This window comes from Sarcophilus harrisii, chromosome 2, assembly GCF_902635505.1.
Source record: "Sarcophilus harrisii chromosome 2, mSarHar1.11, whole genome shotgun sequence".
NCBI classification, from domain to species: Eukaryota; Metazoa; Chordata; class Mammalia; order Dasyuromorphia; family Dasyuridae; genus Sarcophilus; species Sarcophilus harrisii.
Window position 1 is genome coordinate 249,203,179 of NC_045427.1, and position 19,704 is coordinate 249,222,882.

At 46.9% G+C, this 19,704-nt stretch overlaps 1 protein-coding gene across 1 annotated transcript; it reads right to left on the reverse strand.

Moving 5' to 3' along the window:
- Positions 1-1,853: 1,853 nt before the first annotated feature.
- On the reverse strand, positions 1,854-19,087 carry AJM1 (apical junction component 1 homolog). The gene is made up of 3 exons (XM_031951983.1): positions 18,516-19,087; positions 9,695-9,780; positions 1,854-9,579 (listed from the first exon to the last, which is right to left on the reverse strand). The coding sequence occupies exon 3, from the start codon at positions 9,518-9,520 to the stop codon at positions 6,518-6,520; it is 3,003 nt and encodes a 1,000-aa protein (XP_031807843.1). The 5' UTR covers positions 9,521-9,579; positions 9,695-9,780; positions 18,516-19,087; the 3' UTR covers positions 1,854-6,517.
- Between the last annotated feature and the right edge of the window lie 617 nt (positions 19,088-19,704).

Here is a 19,704-nt window from a genome sequence, read left to right on the forward strand (position 1 = left end):
AATACTTTGCCTTTCCGGATCTACGATGGCCTGCCATTTTTGCAACCCTAACCGTCCCAAATAAACCCTCTTTCCCCAAAGCTGGGGCCGAGCTCGGGGGGGAGCTATCCGGAGTCCTTTTCCTCCTTACAACCAATGAATAGCGAGAAAGCAAAGGGGCCAACGCCTTGTGGTCAACGGCCAGTTGGTTTTGGGGGGTTAAAGGTAAAAGGGGAGAAAAAGGGATTTAAAGGGGGAAAAAAGGAAAAAAGGAAAAAAAAGGGGGGGAAAAAAAAAGAAAAAGGGGAAAAAAGAAAAAAAGAAAAAGGGGAAAAGGAGGGAGAAAGGGAAAGAAAAAAGGGGGAAAAAAAAGGGGGGGAAAAAAAAAAGGGGGGGGAAAAAAAAAAAGAGGGAAAAAAAAAAAAAAAAAAAAAAAAAAAAAAAAAAAAAAAAAAAAAAAAAAAAAAAATTTTTTGAAAAAAAGGGGGAAAAGGGGGGAAAGAAAAAAAGGGGAAAAGGGGGGGGGGCAAAAAAAGAAGGGGAAAGGGGAAAGGAGAAAAAAAAAAAAAAAAAGGGGAAGGGGAAAAAAAGAAAAAAAAAAAGGGAAAAAAAAGGGGGAGAAAGAAGGAAAAAGGGAGAGAGAGAGAGAAAAGAAAGAGAGAGAGAGAAAAGAGAGAGAGAGAGAGAGAGAAGAGAAGAGAGAGAGAGAAGAGAGAGAGAGAGAGAAAGAGAGAGAGAGAGAGAGAGAGAGAGAGAGAGAGAGAGAGAAGGAGAGGGAGAAGAGAGAGAGAGAGAGAGAGAAAGAAAAAAAAAAAAAAAAAAAAAAAAAAAAAAAAAAAAAAAAAAAAAAAAAAAAAAAAAAAAAAAAAGAAAAAGAGAAAGAGAGGAAAGAGAGAGGAAAAGAGGAAGAGAGGAAAGAGAGAGAGAAGAAAGGGGAGGGAAAAGGGGGGAAAAGGGAGAGGGGAAGAAGAAAAAAAGAGGAGGGAGAGGGAAAAAGATGAAAATTGACAATACGATGCATTTATTTTATGCAGTATTGGTTTTTATAGTGGACATAGTTTCTGCCTGAACTCATTTTGCAGATTTCTCTCCGAATTTAAAGGCCTGGTTGAAAGGGAATGTTATTCATGCTTTAGCCCCTGGGACATTTGCTTGTTGACTTTAAAGTCTGACCAGAGTAAACCTGATGCCGCCCCCAAAAAATATGACTTGTGCAATTAGGGAGAGGTTGATTTCCTCCCAGGGGACATAAATTGGATACTGATTCCCCCAACAAAGAATAAAGAAGAGGTGGTCCCAAACGTTAATGGTACTTTTAAGGAAAAGAGCATCATTAGCCATTCCTGAGTGCCAATCCACTTTTCCTATTATGTCCAGTTGCAAAGTTCCAAAACTCCCAAGACCCCTTCCATTCCTCTTCATCAAGAAAGAAGCTTACCCTTTCTTCTGGCCTCACTGAGGTGGCCAGTTTGATCTACTTTGTTAATGGTTTTATGAATCACTGTTATTAAACTAATTTTATTCAGAGTATATACCTCTGTTTACTTTTATTACATTAACTTGCCACAAAAGACTGTAGAAAAAGGCAAGGTTGAGGCCAGATGTGTAAATGCTAGATTGAGAGGTTTTGGCTTTATTTAAGAAAAAGGGAATCATTGAAAAATTTTAGATAGGTATGAGATAAATCTATATGGATAAGTGAAATCATTAGTCAATAGGAATTGGAGGAAAAAAAAGACCTTAAAGACCATCTAACGGCTCATTTTAAGGAAACTGAGGCATAGAACAGATTTGCCAAAGGTAATCACAATCAGAGTCAGTTTTTGAACCCAGATTCTTTGACCCGAACTTCATTACTCTTTCCATGATATATATGTGGGTGGATGTGATGAATGGGTTTAATGGAACAAACAGTATGTGGCTACAAAGACGAAATAAGATATTATTTTTGTATTCTAAAGAAGAAGTGTAATAAATGGCGACTGGGTAGATGGGTGGGTAATAGGTGTGTCTCATGGTGACTTAAGGCAGAGAGTTTGATAGAAAACATTGTGAGTTTCAGGGGACCTGAAGATTCTACCACCACTACTCCCTTACTTTCTTTGAGTCTGTTTCCTTTAGAGATTTTACTAAGATATCCTCCACCTACGTATGATATTCTTTCCCTTTCCTTTTCCCTTTCCCTCAGTCCATCAAGCCTCCCCGCCCATACCTCTTTCGAGAGTAATGGATAGGACTGCTGTCCAGGGTACTCTTTCCCCTCCAGTTCCCTCTTCTCCAGCCCTAGCAAAAAGACGCTGCAGGCAAGTTACATTCAAGTTCTACTTTATGATTATCTGAAGGAACTCCAACCACCTCTGAAATAATCGTTCCCTCTTCCAGGGAACCATTCTCCCCTCTCAGGCTACCCAGAACCCCGTTCCAGGGTGTGAACAGAGCGCAGCATTCCACGCATGATTAGAAATATTCATGCACGGAGCATAACCTGGGCTTGAAGTAGTGATCCCATGCGGAGGGTTGGCTCTAGCCAAACAGAGGGGGTGGCGAAGCGGGGGCCAGTGAGCCCATTTCCCGGCTCCTTGGTGCAACTTAAATTTATGGGGAAAGGTGGCGGGGAGGGTATGGAGCGGCGAGCCGCCGTGCAAACACGCGATGGTGCAAAAGAAATCGGGATTGGGAAGAATATACACGCATAAATCTCTTCGGTACCCTTCCTTCCTCACCAGACGTGGGAATAAAGGTCATTTTTTCTCTCCTCTCCTAGCTGGATAGAGCGGTAGGAGAAGGTGGGGGCGTGGAAGAGGGTCCCGACCAGGGCCTAAAGGGAAGAGACTGAGTGGGAAGGACAATTTGCAGATTAGAGATAAGTGATCTGAGTTAGGTCCCCAGAATACACCTCACTTCATTATCCTTCCCAGTTAAATACAGGATTCCAAGTCACTCCTAGTCTTGGAGATCCGGGTGTCTAATTTAGCTTTCTCCCCACTCTGTTCCTAGAGGCAGCTCCATGATGGAGAGATCTAAAGGCCCAAAGAAATCTTTCCCTCTGAAGAACAGGGAGAAGTTAATGCAGATTTGAGGATGGGACAAGAAATGTTCCCTTCTCCCCACAGAGATATAGAGATATATGTGGGGGACACACAAGAAGAGTGCAGCTAGCCTGAGATCATGTTTTGGAGCAGGCAAAATGCCCTGAAAGGAGACTCTGTCACAGTTCTTCTCATTCCACATTGTTCCTTATGTGCCTAAAAGAAGGAGATTATCACATGGGTGGGAAAAACTTGGGAATTCTAGGGGCCAGAATGAAGAGATGATCAATCTAAATGCATCTTTTGGGACAGAGGAATTAATCTGGTCTATGGGCACATATCATTCAAGGGAAAACAAAATCTAAATGAAGGCATATGGACCTTGGCACAGAAAAAGTCTTTGTATATGCCTACCATATATAACTTTTCAGTATAACTTTAAATGGTCTCTGTCCCCATCTTCCCTCACCTCATTGCTTGCTATAAACTTTCCATTCTATTCTAACAAAGCAGCTTGCTGTTTCAGCTCTCAATACTAAAATGTCACCTCTGATTTCCATCTCTCACTCTCTGGTCTGTTCTATCTCTGTATTTGTTCTTGGCGTTTCCTGATTTGCAATGCTTTCCTATTCTTTTTCATCAGTCTATGACCCCTTTCTTTGGCCTTAATCAACTCAAATCCCACTTTCTCCACAAAGCATTGATTAATCTCACCCTACATCTATCTTGTGATATTTTCTTAGCACTTAAGTATATCCTTGGCATTTATTTACAGATTTTTCTATTTTCTTGTCTCATGCACATTCATAACAGGAAATGTCCCCCCCTCCCCCACTTTATCCACCTTATTACAACACAGTGAGTGTTCCAATACAGAGAGTGACTAGTGTGTACTGCCTGATCAATGTCTCTACAAGGAGTACAAGTCCTCTCTTCACCCCCACTACTTTCAGCCTCTCCTCATTAAGCCTCGCTTCTTTCCCCCCCCCCCCCTCATAACCTTGCTCCAATTCCTGCACCTATTGCTCTATCTCTATTTCTTTTGAGAATCTCTTTTCCTCCTCCCAAATGCTCTTAAACTGGAGTCTCTGTTTTGCTGAAGTTAGGTCTTCTCATTTCTGCTTATGGAAATGCTTTGTTTCAAGGCTCAGCTCATGTTTCTCCTACTCCCTTTGGTAAATAAAGCCTTTCTTGCTTTGCCTACTTTTAATCTTAATTGTGATCATGCTATCCCTGTCTCCCCTCCCCCTACTTCCATCACAGAATATAAGATCCTTGAGGTCAGGCACTGTTTTTGTTTTTTTGTTGTATCTACAGCACCTTGAATAAAGTATGTGCTTAATAAATATCTGTTGGTCAAATGTGTCTGCACATATATTTTTCTTTGCACGTGTACATTCTTCGATAAAGTCATCCTCCATTGCCTCATCATGACATTGAGATGACCTATATTAAAAAGGTTATGCTAGGAGAATACAAGTCTTGGCTGGTCCTAACATATTGTACATTTTAGGCCTGGCATTGGCCTATATGCATCTGTCATCTGAGAACCAGTCTAGCTAAATTTGGAAGGCCTCATCACCAGGAAGTTGAACATCAGGTTAATTTTTTTCAATTATAACATCTTTTGAAGACTACTAAGGTATAAAGTTGTGATTTATATTAAATGTGATCTGTCACATTGATGAAATTATAGGTTCTAATATATGTATATATAAATGTATTCTAATAAATATATTCATATTATGTGCTCATCCTAACTCCATAATTAGAAGAGGAGCTTCCTAAGATAGTAGGAACTATGCTATCTTCTTCCCTTAATACACAAGACAGGGCTCTGCCCAAAGATTATGTTTGGTACACAGTAGGGAAAAAGTTGAGGGACTGCCTCATGTCTCATTACAGCTCAAGGAAAGTCCTGCTTGCTTTATTCCAGCCATTTAGGTAGTAGCATTTCCTGTGTCTAACTTGCCATCAATGACCATGTCTTCCCTTCATTATCCTCTCTTGGGATTAGGGAATGGAACTGGTATTAAGGGACAGGAATATGGCTTATCATTTGGATGATAATGTTGGAGATCTATACAACTCTCTTCCTTTCTAAACTCTTTTCAAAGATCATGAATTAAAGAAGGTGACAGTGTATCCAACCATACACATCTAATATGTGAACACCTGCTCATTCTCCTGGGGCATCGGCTCTTACTTACAGATGTGTACACAAATATAAAAACAGGCACATTTATCTTTCCCCGGACTTGGCAACATTTTTCTCCAAAGAGAGAAAAGTGCCAGGTTAAGCCCTGCTTTATCTTCCCCTCAATACACACACACCACAACCACACACACACACACACACACATACACACTCAAAATCTAGGAAATCAGGATCTCTGTAAAATGAACTGGGAAAGATGTGAGGGAGGGGAGCTACAGTAACAGAACTTGAGCATCCATATCCTCTACTGACATGGAAGTTTCCCATTCCTTCTATTATTGCCTAGCACCATCCTTTCCCTCACCCGGACCCCTAGTTCTGTTCTTTTATGATCAAAAGCCTGGTTTTGGAGTCCAGCTGAAGTGGGCTAATCTTTCTAAGGGAATGGGGTAGAGAGCAGAGAAGAGAAAAGGCAAGGACTTAGTATATGTCTTCTCAATTTGGAGGATTTTCCCCAAATCCCACTTGGGAATGACCTGAGTAGGATAAGGGTATTTAAAGTGACTAAACTGTAGCTTTGGTCAATAAAGAAGTTCAGGATGGGGGATGATGGGTGAGCATGAAGAAGCACCAGTGTATGGGAATTGGGGGAAGAGAGGTACTAAGGAACCAATTCCTCACCCTGGGCCTGTGATCCTTCACACCGCAGGGAAGGGACTCGGGTTCTCTTTTTGTTAGGAGTGGTGCTGACAGCAGAGATTGGGGAAGGCAATGGATAAGAGTGTAGTTTCACCGCATGGCTCCAAACTAAGGCCCTTCTACATTCCCACATACCCACTTCCATCAGTCTACCCAGAAACCAGAAGATGGAGAGAAAGAGGGTCAACTGATGAGAAAACTAAGAAGAGAAGCGGGCAGAAAGGAGGCAAAACCAAGAGAAGAATGGTTGGTCTGGGCAGGGAACTAACTGGACTCGAGTTTGGGGGTAGGACCACACCCAGTGGACGAAGTTGGGGCGGGGCCACATCCAGGAGGAGAGGAATTGGGGGCGGGGAGAGTCGGCCGGAGGCGGGGCTAAAGCCATGGGGGGCGAATTGAAGGCAGCGTCAAAACCAGGGATTGGTCGGGCTGTGGGGCTGAGTCTAGGCTGGAGAGGCCGTTGGATGTGAGTCCCAATCTAGAAAGGCAGTTGGGCGTCCGAGGCGGTTGGAGACACACGTCCGAAACTTACGGCTCCTGGGAGGGAGGGAGGGGTGTGTATGTGTGTGTGTGTGTCCGTCTGTGTGTGGTGTGAAAGAGAGAAAAACAGAGAGAGACAAGAGACAGAGAGAAGATAGAGGAAGGGGCCGTGTCACATGATGTCATCGAGCAAGTTGGCACTGGCCACCCAGTCGAGGGCTCGGGGCTCGGAAGCGGCCATGATCATGCACATGAATGGGCGGCCAGTGCGGCGGTCCGTAGGGTAGATGGTGGTGGGAGTGAATCGCCGGTTGGCCTCCACGTACTCGCAGAGCTGCTCGTAGATGCGCGGGTACTCGTGGCGCAGGAAGACGCCTCGAAGCCGCAGCTCGCGCTGGATGTGGATGAAGGCCACCTCTCGCGCGCGCCGGCCCGCCTCGCCTTCCTGGCCCAGACCCGCGGTGCCCGGCGGCGGCGTCAGGATCAGGGTTTCCATTTCGGGCTCGCGCCGAGGCGCGCGCCGGCGTCGCTCGGGACTCCCGGGCGTGGCCAGGGCCACCTTGGCAAACTTGCGCACAGTGGGCACTGGGCTCTTGGGCGACGGCCGTGCTGGCACGTCGGGTCCCACAGCCACGGTCACGTTGAGCAAGAAGCACTCGGCCGGCTCGTACTGGCGCCCAGCCGCTTGCAGCTCTTGTCCGTAGCCGCCCAGCGGATCCGCGTAGCCGCCCAGTTCGCGCAGGGACAAATAGGTGGGCGACATCAGTAGGCTCTCTAGGCCAAACTGCAAGAAGTTCTCTGCCGAACCCGGGCTAGGAAAGCCCAGGAAGAGGACCCCGCGGCCTCGCGACAGGAAGCCCACGCGCGCTATGCGTGAGAAGGCGCGGTGCACGGGCGGGCTCTCGCGGCAAAACTGCAGCACGTGGCGGCACACGCTGCCCACTCGGCCGTAGACGCAGCTGGCCTTGTGCACGTCCCAGTCCTCCCGGCGGCAGTGGCGCGAGCAGTAGTAGGTGTAACAGCTGTGGCACGACTTGAAGTAGAGGCAGGCGTTGAACATCGTTTCGGTGCGGCGGCATTTCGCGTTGGAGCACGTCATAAGGTCGTCCTCGTCGGCACTGAGCTCCGGGGAGCCGCCGGCCGTTTCGTCCGGCCGAGGGACGTCGGGGCTGGTAGGCGACCCGGGCTCTGGCTCGGCCTCGGGTTCGGGCCCCAGATCCGGCTCGGGAGGCCCCCGGGTCTGTCCTTCGCTCAGGAGCTGGCGCAGCTGGCGGCCCAGACTGTCACTGTCCGCGGGCGTGGGGCCTGTAGGGGGCTTGGAGTCAATGACGAGGTCCGTAATAAGTTCGTCCAACTGCTCCAGGCTCCGCTGCCGAGCTGAGGCGGGGCCGTCACGAGCCGGGGGGCGAGGGACCGGTGGAGGAGGGCGGCCTCCGAGATGTTCCCAGCCCCCGACCCTACGCTCTGCGGCGCGCAGATCGTTGTCGGTGATGGTGATCTCTGGGGTGACGTACCAGGCGCGGCTCGGTCCTTCTCCTGTCCGGCCCTTTTCCTGCAGGGACGTCTCCGATAGCGACAAAGCCGCGTAACGCTTGGGAGAGCTGGACAAATTGACCACAACTGGAGGCCGTCGGCCGTCGGGAGAGAGACCCCGGGACTCCCTTGGCTCCCGGCCCAGCAGGTTTTCGTAGCTGCGGCCCCGGAACAGAGGGTCCTCCCGGCGTGGGCCAGGCGCCAGGATGTTGTCCCACGAGCGAGAATAGTGGCGGCTGTCTGTGGCCAGCCGAGGTGGGCTGGTGCCGGTGCCTCCGTGCCAAGAGGATAGCAGTGCCCCGGGGCCGGGCGGCGGTAGTGGGGCAACTTGTAGGGTGCGATAGGGGAGGGGTTGCCAGTCTCCCCAGGACTGGCTTCCCCCACGGGGGTACGGGTAAGTCCTGGACATGGCATTTCGTTCGCGGTACTTGGTATAGTCTTCAGTGTAGAAAAGGCGCGAGGAAAAAGCTCGAGAATCCTCTATGTAACGGGGATCATCTCCAAAGCGGGGACCGTAGCAGCGCGGGGCTTCCCCGTAGTAGGAACGAGTGGGCGGCTCCTGAATAGGGTAGGTTCGGGCTTCCTCCATGTAGTATCCCCGTGGGGGACTGGGCCCCTGGGGTTCCTCGGAGTAGTACTGCTGGAAGCCGTGCCCGGGATAGGGGCGGGGGCCGTAGCCGTCGAAGGTTTGGGCGGGGAGAGTTGGGTAGCCGCTGGGCTCCTCCGTGTAGAAGAATTTAGTAGGGCCAGGCGGAGCAGCGAAAGGAGGGCAGCCCCGTTCTGGATAGTCTCGGGAAGGCGGCCCAGGGAAGGGACCATCACAGAACAACGCCCGTGGTTCCCCGCTGTAGGAATCACTGGGCGTGGGCGTGCGCGACAGCACCACATGGCGAGGCCCAGGCACCGTGAGCCCCCGGGGAGGCAAAGGGACTCGTGCCCAGGCCTGGCTCTCCGCTGGAGGGACAGAGCGGGATCCACGGGCGGCGTGTTGCAGCACTGCCTCATCGGGCTTGATATCTACGCGGCAGCGTACGTGGGGGGCCGGGGCTGGAGCCCGTGCGGCTTCCTCTTGTGGCGGGACGCAGCGGCTGGCAGGGCAGAGGGGTGAAATGCGGTTTGCACTACTGCGCTGCGGCTGTAACTTGATGGGGTGAAGTTCGTTGGCTAGCGCACGCATGGCAGGGTAGGTGGGCTCTCGCCTCGGAGAGGGCGGCTCCCGGGGCGGAGCTCTCAGCACTTCACGGCCCCTTCGAGCGACTGGGGGTGAGGCGGGCGCGGCCGCTGGCACCAGGTTGGTCTTGGTCCTGGGAGCACTTTTGGAGCGGGCCCGGCGCTTGGGCTCCCCATCCTTTCCGCGGTGGCGGGGCCGAGCAGGTTCCGGGCCAGGTGGCCCGCACCGCTGCGCCATGGGAGGCTGCTCTTGCGGGTGCCGTTCGGGACCTCGGGGTTCCATGACCGGCCCGTCCAGCGCCTCTAGGAAATCAAAGCTGCGGCAGTGGCGCTTGTTGAAAGGCGCGGGAGCCGCGGGCCGGGACATTGGGCTTTCACATGGCGGGCCACTGGCTGCGGGGCCCGGGGCGGCCACCTTGATGTCCTGGTATACAGTAGACACCAGGAGATCCGGTGGGTCCGTTCGGGTCATCTTAAAAGAGGCGCCCACGCCACCGGCTCCGTCTCAGACGGCCTCGGGAGAGTCTAGCCCTGTGAAGGTGGGGGAAGAGAGACAAAGTTAGAGGCGGCGTCCTGATTCTCCTACGCTCAGGATCTGTGAAAGATTGGAATTGGGAATATTACAGCTTCCATAACCCATAGTTACCTGGGACAGTAGTACTGTAGCGGCTCTGGCTGTCTGATGCTGGTGGACTGTTTGAAGGGAGCTCCATTCCTGCTGGTTAGCAGCACCTAGAAAAAGGACTCAAGAATCAGCTGGAGGCTCGAGCCTCTACTTCACCTCCTCCCTTCCCATCTGGGGCGGTTTAGTTTGGCAGCAACTATCTTCCTGTGGTCGAAATAGCCTGAAATCTGAGAGCAAATTTCTAACCTAGGGATTTGTCCACTTCTTGGCTACTGACCATTATTTCTCCATCTGGGTTATGGGACAAATCCCTGTCACAGGATCTGGCAGGGCTCCTGACTCCCGGAGCTAAAGACCAGTTTGTATCACTGGAAGGTGTAGGGGAAAGTTAAGTGGATTTGACCTCAGGAAACCTAGGTTTGACTAGGTTATTACAATATCTTGACCAAGTCACCTCTCTGGGCTAATTACCCCATCTGTAATGGGGATAATTCTTGTCCTACCTGTCTCATAGTTGTGAAGAAAACTTCCTAGAGCTAAGCTATTCAGCAGGGACTTCCCACTCAAGAATTTGCAAGTGGTGTTTCTGTGGTTATTGGACTTCGTGTATGGGATGGGGAGTATTCATTAACGGTCCTGTATGGCTAAAGCCTTGAATTATTTTTGGCTATTTGTAAATTAATAAGTTTACTATATGAAATTATAAGTCTGACTCTTAAGAAATCACAGAGGAACCAATTCTCTTGTTCTTGCATCATGAACACTTGCTAAAACATAATTTTAGAGCTGGAAGGAACCTCTGATGTCTTCTAGATTAACAATCTCCTCTCCAACATCCTTAGGAACCTTTGCTTGAAGATCTCCCTTAATAGGGAAACCCCTACACCTCAATTCTACTTTTTTACAACTCTGTTAATATACCTACCCCCTGTATAGGTTGAGATCTTCTCTGCAACTTACACCCACTGCTACCAGCACTGCTTTATGTGGCTAAAGAATATAAATCATATTTCAGAGAGCATGCATAGTGAATGCATGAGGACATGGGACTGAGACATCATGGTACAGTGGAAAAGAGAAATGGTTCTAGGGTCTGAGAACATCGGTTCAAATTCTTCCTCTGAGGCTTCCTCTTTTGTTTGACTTCGGCCAAGAAAGTCAAGTTAGCTTCCTTAAGTCTCTTTTCTCGACTGTAAAGTGACGGCTGTGAGCCCCATGGCCTAAGATGCTTTCCAGCTGTAGAGCTGTGACTTTATGATGGAAGGGAATGTGGATGCAGGACAGGCTTCCAGACCCCTTTGGACCTTTTTCCTGTCTCATTTAGGTTGTAAAACAGGGAGAGTGTGGTGTGGTCACATATATTCCACCCTTTCAGTTTCTACATTGACACATGACTAAGCAATCAGGAAGACCAAGGTTCAAATCCTACTGACATATTGGGGGATGTAACACTGGACAAATTACTTAACACATGGTGTTGTAGAAGGAGTGCTGTAATTGGAATTATAGAATGCAAATTAGGATCCCAGCTCTGCTTATTATCTGTGCAACTTTGAGCTCTACTAACCTTGTGCTCAGTTTCCTCATTTATAAAAATGATGGGGCTGGTTTAGATGACCTCTAAGATCCCTTCTTAGATCTCTATATATTATCCTATTGTGTGCATAAGACCACATATGTAATTTCAAATAAGGATATACAGAGATATGCAACATGAAAATACAGCTCACTTATTACCCTCTCCTCAACCTTCCCCTCTCCTCTGAAGTCTGAAATATATCAAGACATGGTATCCAGGAGCAACTCATGCTTCCTGCTCCAAAACATAAATGAGCTCAAAATGGACCATATCACAGTGAGGGTTGGGGAAATGCACAGTTCCTAAATTTGAATGTTTCCTACCTTAAATAGCACAGATGGCCCCAAATAATCTTAGCAGCTAGATAGAACTTTAAAGGTTGTTACTATACCTTTATCATCTGTTTTATCATGGTCTGTTACAGTGAACTGAACATAATGGTAGGTGCCTAACTACATATTAGTATAATTAAAACCAATGTTAATTTGGCTAGAAAAATTACTTTTTCCATGATCACCACCCATTTTTTAAAAAATCCAAATTTTCCTTAATTCAAATAATTGAGATAGTATAGGTGGTCCTATACAGGTAGAAAAATGCCAGGGAAATATTCACATTCTATTTTACTTCTGACATACTTGCAATAATCCTAATTCACACTTTCCACTTGAGCTAGACAAAAGTGGTCTCTGGGGCCCAAAGAATATTTAGGGATCAAAACTAGATCAGTTTCTTAGTACCCTACGTAATAGGCTACCACCCTGGGAGAAATTGTAATGTCATTGAAAGTAATTGAGTACTGAGCTTACAAGTCAAAAGGAAGCACATAAAACAAAAGAAAATTCTAAGCATTAACTATGTGCCAGGCACTGTACTAAATGCTGGCAATGCAAAGGCAACAGAAAGAGCACGAAGTGACATTTATTAACCTTGTGACTATGGATCAGTCACTTAGTGTCTCTAATCCTCAGTCTGCAAAACCTGCAAATTAATATTTGTCTTACCCACGTCACAAAACTTATGAGGGAAGTATTTTGTATGAAATTGAACATTCAGTCCCTGTTATAACATGTATGATAGCTGACTGAAGGCCAGTTTTAGGCCAAAGACCTAGGATCAAATCCCTCTTGACATACTGTGTGACCCTGGCAAAGTCACTCTACCACCATTAACTCAACTGCTTCACAGTTTGTAAAACTGCCTCCAAGTTTCCTAATTTGTTTTGGTAGTAGAAACTTTCTTCACTGATTTTGTCCTAGTGGACATGAGGACAGGATCTTCTACTACATTTCAAGTGCTGCAAAAATGCCTATTAGTAGAGCTATATTTTTTTATACTCAGTCTCCTAGAGATGGAATAATGGCATATCTTTCAGCAGATTAAACTTGCTGGGAACATAAGGGGCTAGTTGAGCATGCTGTAACACTTGACAGTGATGACATGCATTAGCAAGGACACAGATATTGGGAAAAGGGGTGAGAATCATATGATGAGAGAGATAAGAGAGTAGTCACATGCTGTATTAATTGCCACAAGACATTAAAAGGGTCAGATAAAGTTGTAGGTACAGAGATCATCCTATGGTGAATTAATGGATATGGATAAGAAATGCATAGAATCAGAAGGTATCTGGAGCAGGTGTAATCTGCACTGAAGAAGGTAGCATGCACATTGATATGATCACAGACTGATGAGATTATAGATCCATTTTAGGATGAATTTGAATTTCTTTGTGTTGGCAATTAAACTGTCATCACTAACTCAGAGAAGCAGATAGTCCCGGACTATCTGGCACCCACATGAGAAAGCATTCGAGCACAGAGCTGTTTGAGGCAACTAAAAGTTCTGGGCTTGGAGTCAGGAAGACTAGAATTCAGATCCTATTTGTGTAACCTTGGGCAAGCTACTCAACACTTCTCTGCCTCAGTTTATGCATCTGCAAAGTGGGAATAATAGTTGTGAAGCTAAAATGAGGTAATAGCTAATGTATATAACATTTACTATGTGCCAGGCATTGTGGTAAGCATTTTACATATATCATATTAGGTCCTCACAGCAATCCTGGAGATAGGTGCTATTATTTCCATTTTACTGTTGAGAAAACTGAGGCAGACAAAGGTTAAGTGATTTATGCAGGGTCAGGCAACTAGTAGGAGAGGTCAAATTTGAACTCGGGCTTCCTGACTCCAGGCTCAGGACATACTCTACTGTACCACCTAGGTGTCACCTAAATTGGTAAAGTAGCTTTGCAAATCTTTAAAAGTTTTTTTTTTTTTTCTTTTTGTGAAGCAATTGGGATCGAGTGACTTGCTCGATCACACAGCTAGTGAATATTAACTGTCTGAGGCTGGATTTGAATTCAGGTCCTCCCAATTTCAGGATCAGTTCTCTTAACTACTGTGCTGTCTAGCTATTAAAGTTGTATATAAAAGCTATCTAAAAACCATCTGTAGCCTGTATATACACAGTACTCTGCCTCCTAATTTATCAACCTTATCTTCTTGATTTGCACTTTCTCTTTACTACAGCCCATATTAAAGGGATGACAATATCCTTGATCTCCTTACTTGGAGCTGTTCCACCTTCATGATCCAGATCTTATATTGTCTGGCCATAAGTATGTTTCTTTTTCCTCCTATGGTATTGATCCCATAGTTAACTAGTTCAGTTACATGTCTTTCTACTCTCTAGTGCCTTGCTCCTTGTCCTATATTTTGTCAGTCCTGGTTTGTCCCATCTACTTTTCTTCATTCTGCTGAAATGCTGCTGAGTGCTTTGTTTGGCTGAATGCTATGTGCTGTTTCTGGAAGCTACACAGCCTTACTGTTGGGCCTACTACAAATTCATTCTCAATCCAGATCCTTTTTGCTACATGGCAATTTTATTATTCTTCCATAATTAACCATATTTTCCACAGTGGCTGTTCCAAACGTCTCTTAAAGCCTCCTACACCACCTTCCCTTCCCTTTCTGCCAGCAAAATCTCTTTTAAAATATATTAAAGAGAATCCACTCATCATTCCTCCCCACTTTACCCATCTTTTATACCTCAGAACTTCTCATCACGACCCTAAGGGAGAGTGCCAAACGGTGGCGTATATTAAGTTCACCTCAACTACTACTTCCAGTCAGACCCTCAATGGAGAGGGTCCAGAACCCTGAGCCCAAGAGTTACATCATCAATCCTGCCTTGGAGTCTGGCCTTTAAAGTCATGATGGATGGGGATTAGCCTCTGTGGAGAAAAGACTCACTACTGCAAATTATTAGTACATCACAACTAACCACTGACTAAGTGCCATTGATGAGCTGGCTCAAGAGCTCTGGAAAAAGTACCTTTCAGACCATTGACCTGCTTCCAGTCTAGCCTCCAAAGCCATCATCATCCAAAGGGGCAAGAAGGAATTGGCCACTGCCCCCCAAACTTCCTCATCTACCTTTTCCCCTTAGAACTTGAACTTTAGAACTTGTAATAGTGTAAAACTCTGTGTTCAAGAGTCTTGGGAACAGTAGTCTCCCTCCCTCCCATCCCAATTTCTCCTTCCAGGCCAATGCCTGAAGCCATAAGCTAAAGTAAGAGTCAACTTCTAGAGTTTAAGGTGCCAAAGAGCCCACCTACTCAGCAGCCACAACCACTGAAGACCAGGAAGAGAAAGTTCTTGCCACCAAAGTCTTTGGCCTTGTAACATGGTTCGGTGTCAGAAATGGATATATTTTGTCAGTGAATATATTAAAGAAGACATACCATTTGTGTGGAAGCTGTACCAAGGACCATGAGGCATTTTCATCTGAGCTGCTGCTGAAACTTTTATAAAACTTATCTTTCTCCCTCTTAGAAAGTGAGTTCTTTGAGGGCAGGAGCAGTTTTCTATATTTGAATTCCCATCAGATAGCCCCGTCCTTTGTTCATAGTAAGCACTTATTTATTAAATGTGTTTTCATTCATTCACCATTTACTCTTCCTTTGCTTTAGTCTCTACTCCTGATGTTGGCCCTTGTCTTCAAGGTTAGCTAACCTTGAAGTTAGCTTTATCTAATACCCATTTGTCCCCTCAGGGAATATGTCTATTAGAACACCCCTCTGTTTTTAATATTCAGTCTTTTCTTATTGAAGCTGTTTACAAACTGGCTCAAGTTTTCCTCATCATGAAAAAGTCTTCCCTCACCACCCTCTTTTCCTCAAACTATTGGCCGGTGTTTTTACTCCCTTTCATACCAAACTTTTAGAAAGTTTTTCCCCTCACTTCCTTATTCTTTTGTATTGTGACTTCTGACTCCACAACTTGAATGAAACCTTTTCTCTCCAAATTAGCCAATGACTTCTTTTAGTTGCTAAATCCAATGGCTTTTTCTGATTTATTGTTCCTGACCTCTCCTGCAACTTTGAACTTGTGTCACCTTTCCTTATCCTGGAAGGGATTTTAGAGGCCATCTGGTCTAACTCTGTTTTATAGACAAGGGGATAGAGCCCAGAGAGGTTGTGAATGGCCCACATAATATAGAAAGGAAGTGTCAGAGGCAGGATTATGTGAATGACTTCCAAATCTTTACAGCCAAACTAAATCTCTCTCCTTAATTTTAGTCCCAAATCAGCTATCTCTTCCATCTCCATCAGGATGTTTTATAAGCTTCCTGAACTCAACCTGTCCTTAAATGAGATTGGTTTCCCATTTCTTTTCCCACATACCTATCATCCATAAAATTTCTTTGTATCTTGTGATTGAGGTTCATAACCTTAGTTGTTTTAAGGCTCCATCTCTCTCTCTTGCAAATGAGCAGGTTCTATGCCCCTGGAAGAGGAGAAAAGGGCCTCGGGAGGCTTCTTAAATGCCTTTATGCTGCAGGTTCCAATATCCATCCCTACCTCTTTCCCATCATCACAGCCAGGGCCTACTGGGGAGCTCTTTCCTCCAATTTCTTCACCACTATTCCTTTAACCATTGCCAAATATTGTTGATTTTGCCTTCACATTTCTTGAATCTATTACTTACTTTCTTCTCATGTGACCACTACCTCAGTTACCTGGATTATTTTCAACTTCCTAATCAGTCTCTCTGTTTTCATTCTCTTCCCCTTTTCCATTTTTCATACAGATACAAAAACTATCTAAGTACAGACCTGACCATGCAATTTTGGCTCAAGAATCCACAATCCTGTTGCTTCAAAGAGAGAAGATAAATTCCTCATCTTAAAGTTTAGAACTCTTCAGAATACAGATCCAACCTAAATTTATTTTACATTGCCTCCCTTCACACATACTACTTTACCAAAAAAAACCCGATCTATTTGCCACTCCCTGAACTTCATGCCATTTGTCTATTTTCATACATTTGCATACTTTCCCCCTTCTTCCTCATGCCTGGAATACATTCCTTCCCTCTTTCCTTACCCTCTGAGAACCTTAACTTCTTTTAAGATGCAATTCAGGTGCCAGCTTTTAAGTGAAAAATTTCCTGATCTATTTTAGTGTTTTTGCCCTCCTGAAATTATCTGCATTCCTTCCAATATAGTGTAAACCACCTGAAAGAAAAGATTTTAACAAGATTCTTAGTTGCTGATCTTCTGAAGTTCCTTGAGACCAAAATGTTCATTTTTTTTGTCATTGCACCTCAGAATCAAGCAGATTTCTTACCTTAAGAGGTGCTTCATGAATGTTTGATCTGCATCGGTGGAAGCATTTTCTATGACAAGTTACCCAGATCCAAATAATCATGTTTAGACCAAGAAGGAAACATCTCCAGTGCCTAGTGCAGCATTTTGCATAGAGTAGATCCATAATAAATGCACTTCACCATTTGAGTGCCCTGAAGGAAATTCCAGGAGAATTCACCCCTTTCCAGATCAGTTGTGGGGATATTCTGATGAGGCACTTGTTTCTGAAGACCCCAGCACAGAGAGCCCTTTCTTATCTGATTCTGGCATATGAAGGGCTGGTCCCTCTGTGGATGAGCTCCATGGAAACTAGGGGTACATACAATATGCACACATGCTGCTGGGAGTGAAGGGTAGACAGAAAAGATATTCAACAGCTAGACTGTCTTCTCATTTCCTTTAGGAAAGGCCCTCCTCTTGTAATGGCAGAGCCCCCACCCTTCAGGTACATATAGCGCTCCTTCCAGCTCTTCCTCCCCCACTCTGCCACATCCTCCAGTCCCCTCTGCAGTCTCCAGGGCTCCTGCCTACTTGGAGATAACCATCTCTGTTTACAGTGCCCAGAGAAGCCCAACCTTGAGAAGGGATAGGGACAGAGTTTGTTCCTGTTCCCATTAACTGAAGCTCAGACCGGGCACTCTGAGGAGCTAAAGAGCCTATCACTCCTTTCCCTAAAGTTCTTACAGCTAGCCTTTGCCCATAGCTCAGTCACAGGGCAATAGGCCAGCTGAGGGTTCCATGGTGCTGGCCACACCTGCAAGAAGTTGTGGGAGGCGGTGACATGACATGACAGCCTTCATGCAGCCCCCAAGGAGGTCAGAGGAAGAGAAAAGGGCCATTTTGGGAGGGTGGTGGGGAACAGCTGTGTGAGCCAAAGACTGGGTCTACTAAAGATTTCAGGGGACTACATTTATTCAAGCAGGAGATTTAGGCTGTTTCAGCCCACTGTCCAAGATCTCCCCTATAAATAGGCAGATCCTGTACCTCTGAGGAAGAGAAAAGGGCTTAGGGAGGCTTCCTCTTGCCCAGATCCCCCACCTCTCCAAGGTCTCACCTCCCTACCCCATCTCTACCCTTCCCCCATTCCTTTCCCATCATTATACTCAGGACCAGGGAAGAGCTAGGCCTTGAGGTGGTGTTAGGACGGCCTAGAACTCCCTTTTGAACTGGGGTCGGGGCATCTTATAGGTGCAGAGACCAGTTGCCATTCCCCTTCCCCTCCTCTGGCTTTGGGGGTCAGGAGCCCCTTCCTTGGGAACGATATTGGGGGAAGGAATGATCTAGGGGGAGGAGGGGACTTTTCGGGGGGCATCCCCGTTCTTCTGCAGGAACTGGTCTGGGAGGGGGCTGCGTAGCTGCCCTCTTCCCTCCCTCCCGCTCCCCCAAGAAGGCTGTGCAGGTCCGGCAGCTCAGATTCTCCCCGCATTCCAGCCCTGCAGCTCCCCCGGCTGGTCGTCCCCAGACTCCCTAGGAGCTGTCCTGGGGAGTCCCCTATCACCATCATCCCTAACATCCTTCTGGTCACGGGAGGACATTTGGGGACAGAGGGAGGCGGGCGCTGGGTTGCGGTCCCCCGCGCACGTTCCTACCCCACTTCTCTTCTTCGGCACTTACCTTGGCGCCCCCCGCCCGGGCGCCCTCTGGCTGCTATGACGGCCCAGGGGGGCAGCGCGGCCCCGCACGACCGGCCCGGCCCCGGCCCCGGCCCCGGCCCCGCTGCGGTCGCCCGGCTCCAGCAGACGCTTCGAGGCAACCGCGCCGGCCGGGCCCCAGCTCAATGCTGCCCCCGACGGCCGCTCCTGGGGCCGTGCTTAAAGGGGCAGCGCATCCGGGGACCGCCCAAAGCTAGGTTAGGTTAGGTGGGCCGTCTCCGACCCTCTGCACAGTCACTTCTAGGATCTACAGTTGGGGAGCAACAGTTCAGGTGATCTCAGCCATCCTCTTGCTGGAAACCCAGCCAGGTGAAGCTCTCCTTATACTCCAAAGCCACTTAAGTCTGTTGTCAAATCAGCGATGCTTCTTCCTGGCCACCTTGTCAGATCTTATGGCCAGTCTCTCCGTTCCACGCTGCCACCCCCTGCTGAGAAAGACCTTGGCCAAATACCATCTCTTCCCCACAGGTAAAAAGAGGGGGCTTGACTAGTGTTCACTTTTTTTTTTTCATCATAGATCCCTTTAAATAAGTCTGGTGAAGTCTATGGACCCCTTTTCAGAATGCTTTTAAAATTAAAAAAAAAAAAAAAAAAAAACAACAAAACGCGTGGGACACACACACGGGATTACAAGGGAAGCCAGAAATAAGCGAATATAAAGATGCCATTCTCCACACTCTCTCTCTCAAGTTCATGGATTCCCTGGAATCTGTCCACATCCCATGGACCACAGTTTAAGAAGCCCTGGAGTAGGTGGTCTCTGAAGTCCTTTCTAACACTGACATTTTGTGATTCCATGATTCACTATGATCTGTATCTTATGTTTAAATCACTTCTGTCTCCTCCAGTCTAATGTGCCTCTACTAGGGATATGGATCATAGTCATCGTTGTAAGGGACCTCGGAGGCCATTTTACTCATGAGAAAGTGGACCAAGGGGGTGATGACTTGTCCAAGGTCACATAGGCATGGGATGGGATTTGAACCCAGGTCCTTGGACTCCACAAGTGGTATTCTTTCCACCAAGCTCAAGAAGTTGTACTTCAGGTAAATCTTGAAAAATGTGTGAAGATTTTTTTTTCTTGGAGGTGGGAGGAAAGGGGAGCTTAGCCCCATTGAATAAGGAGTAAAGCTAAAAAGTATGCCCTGAAT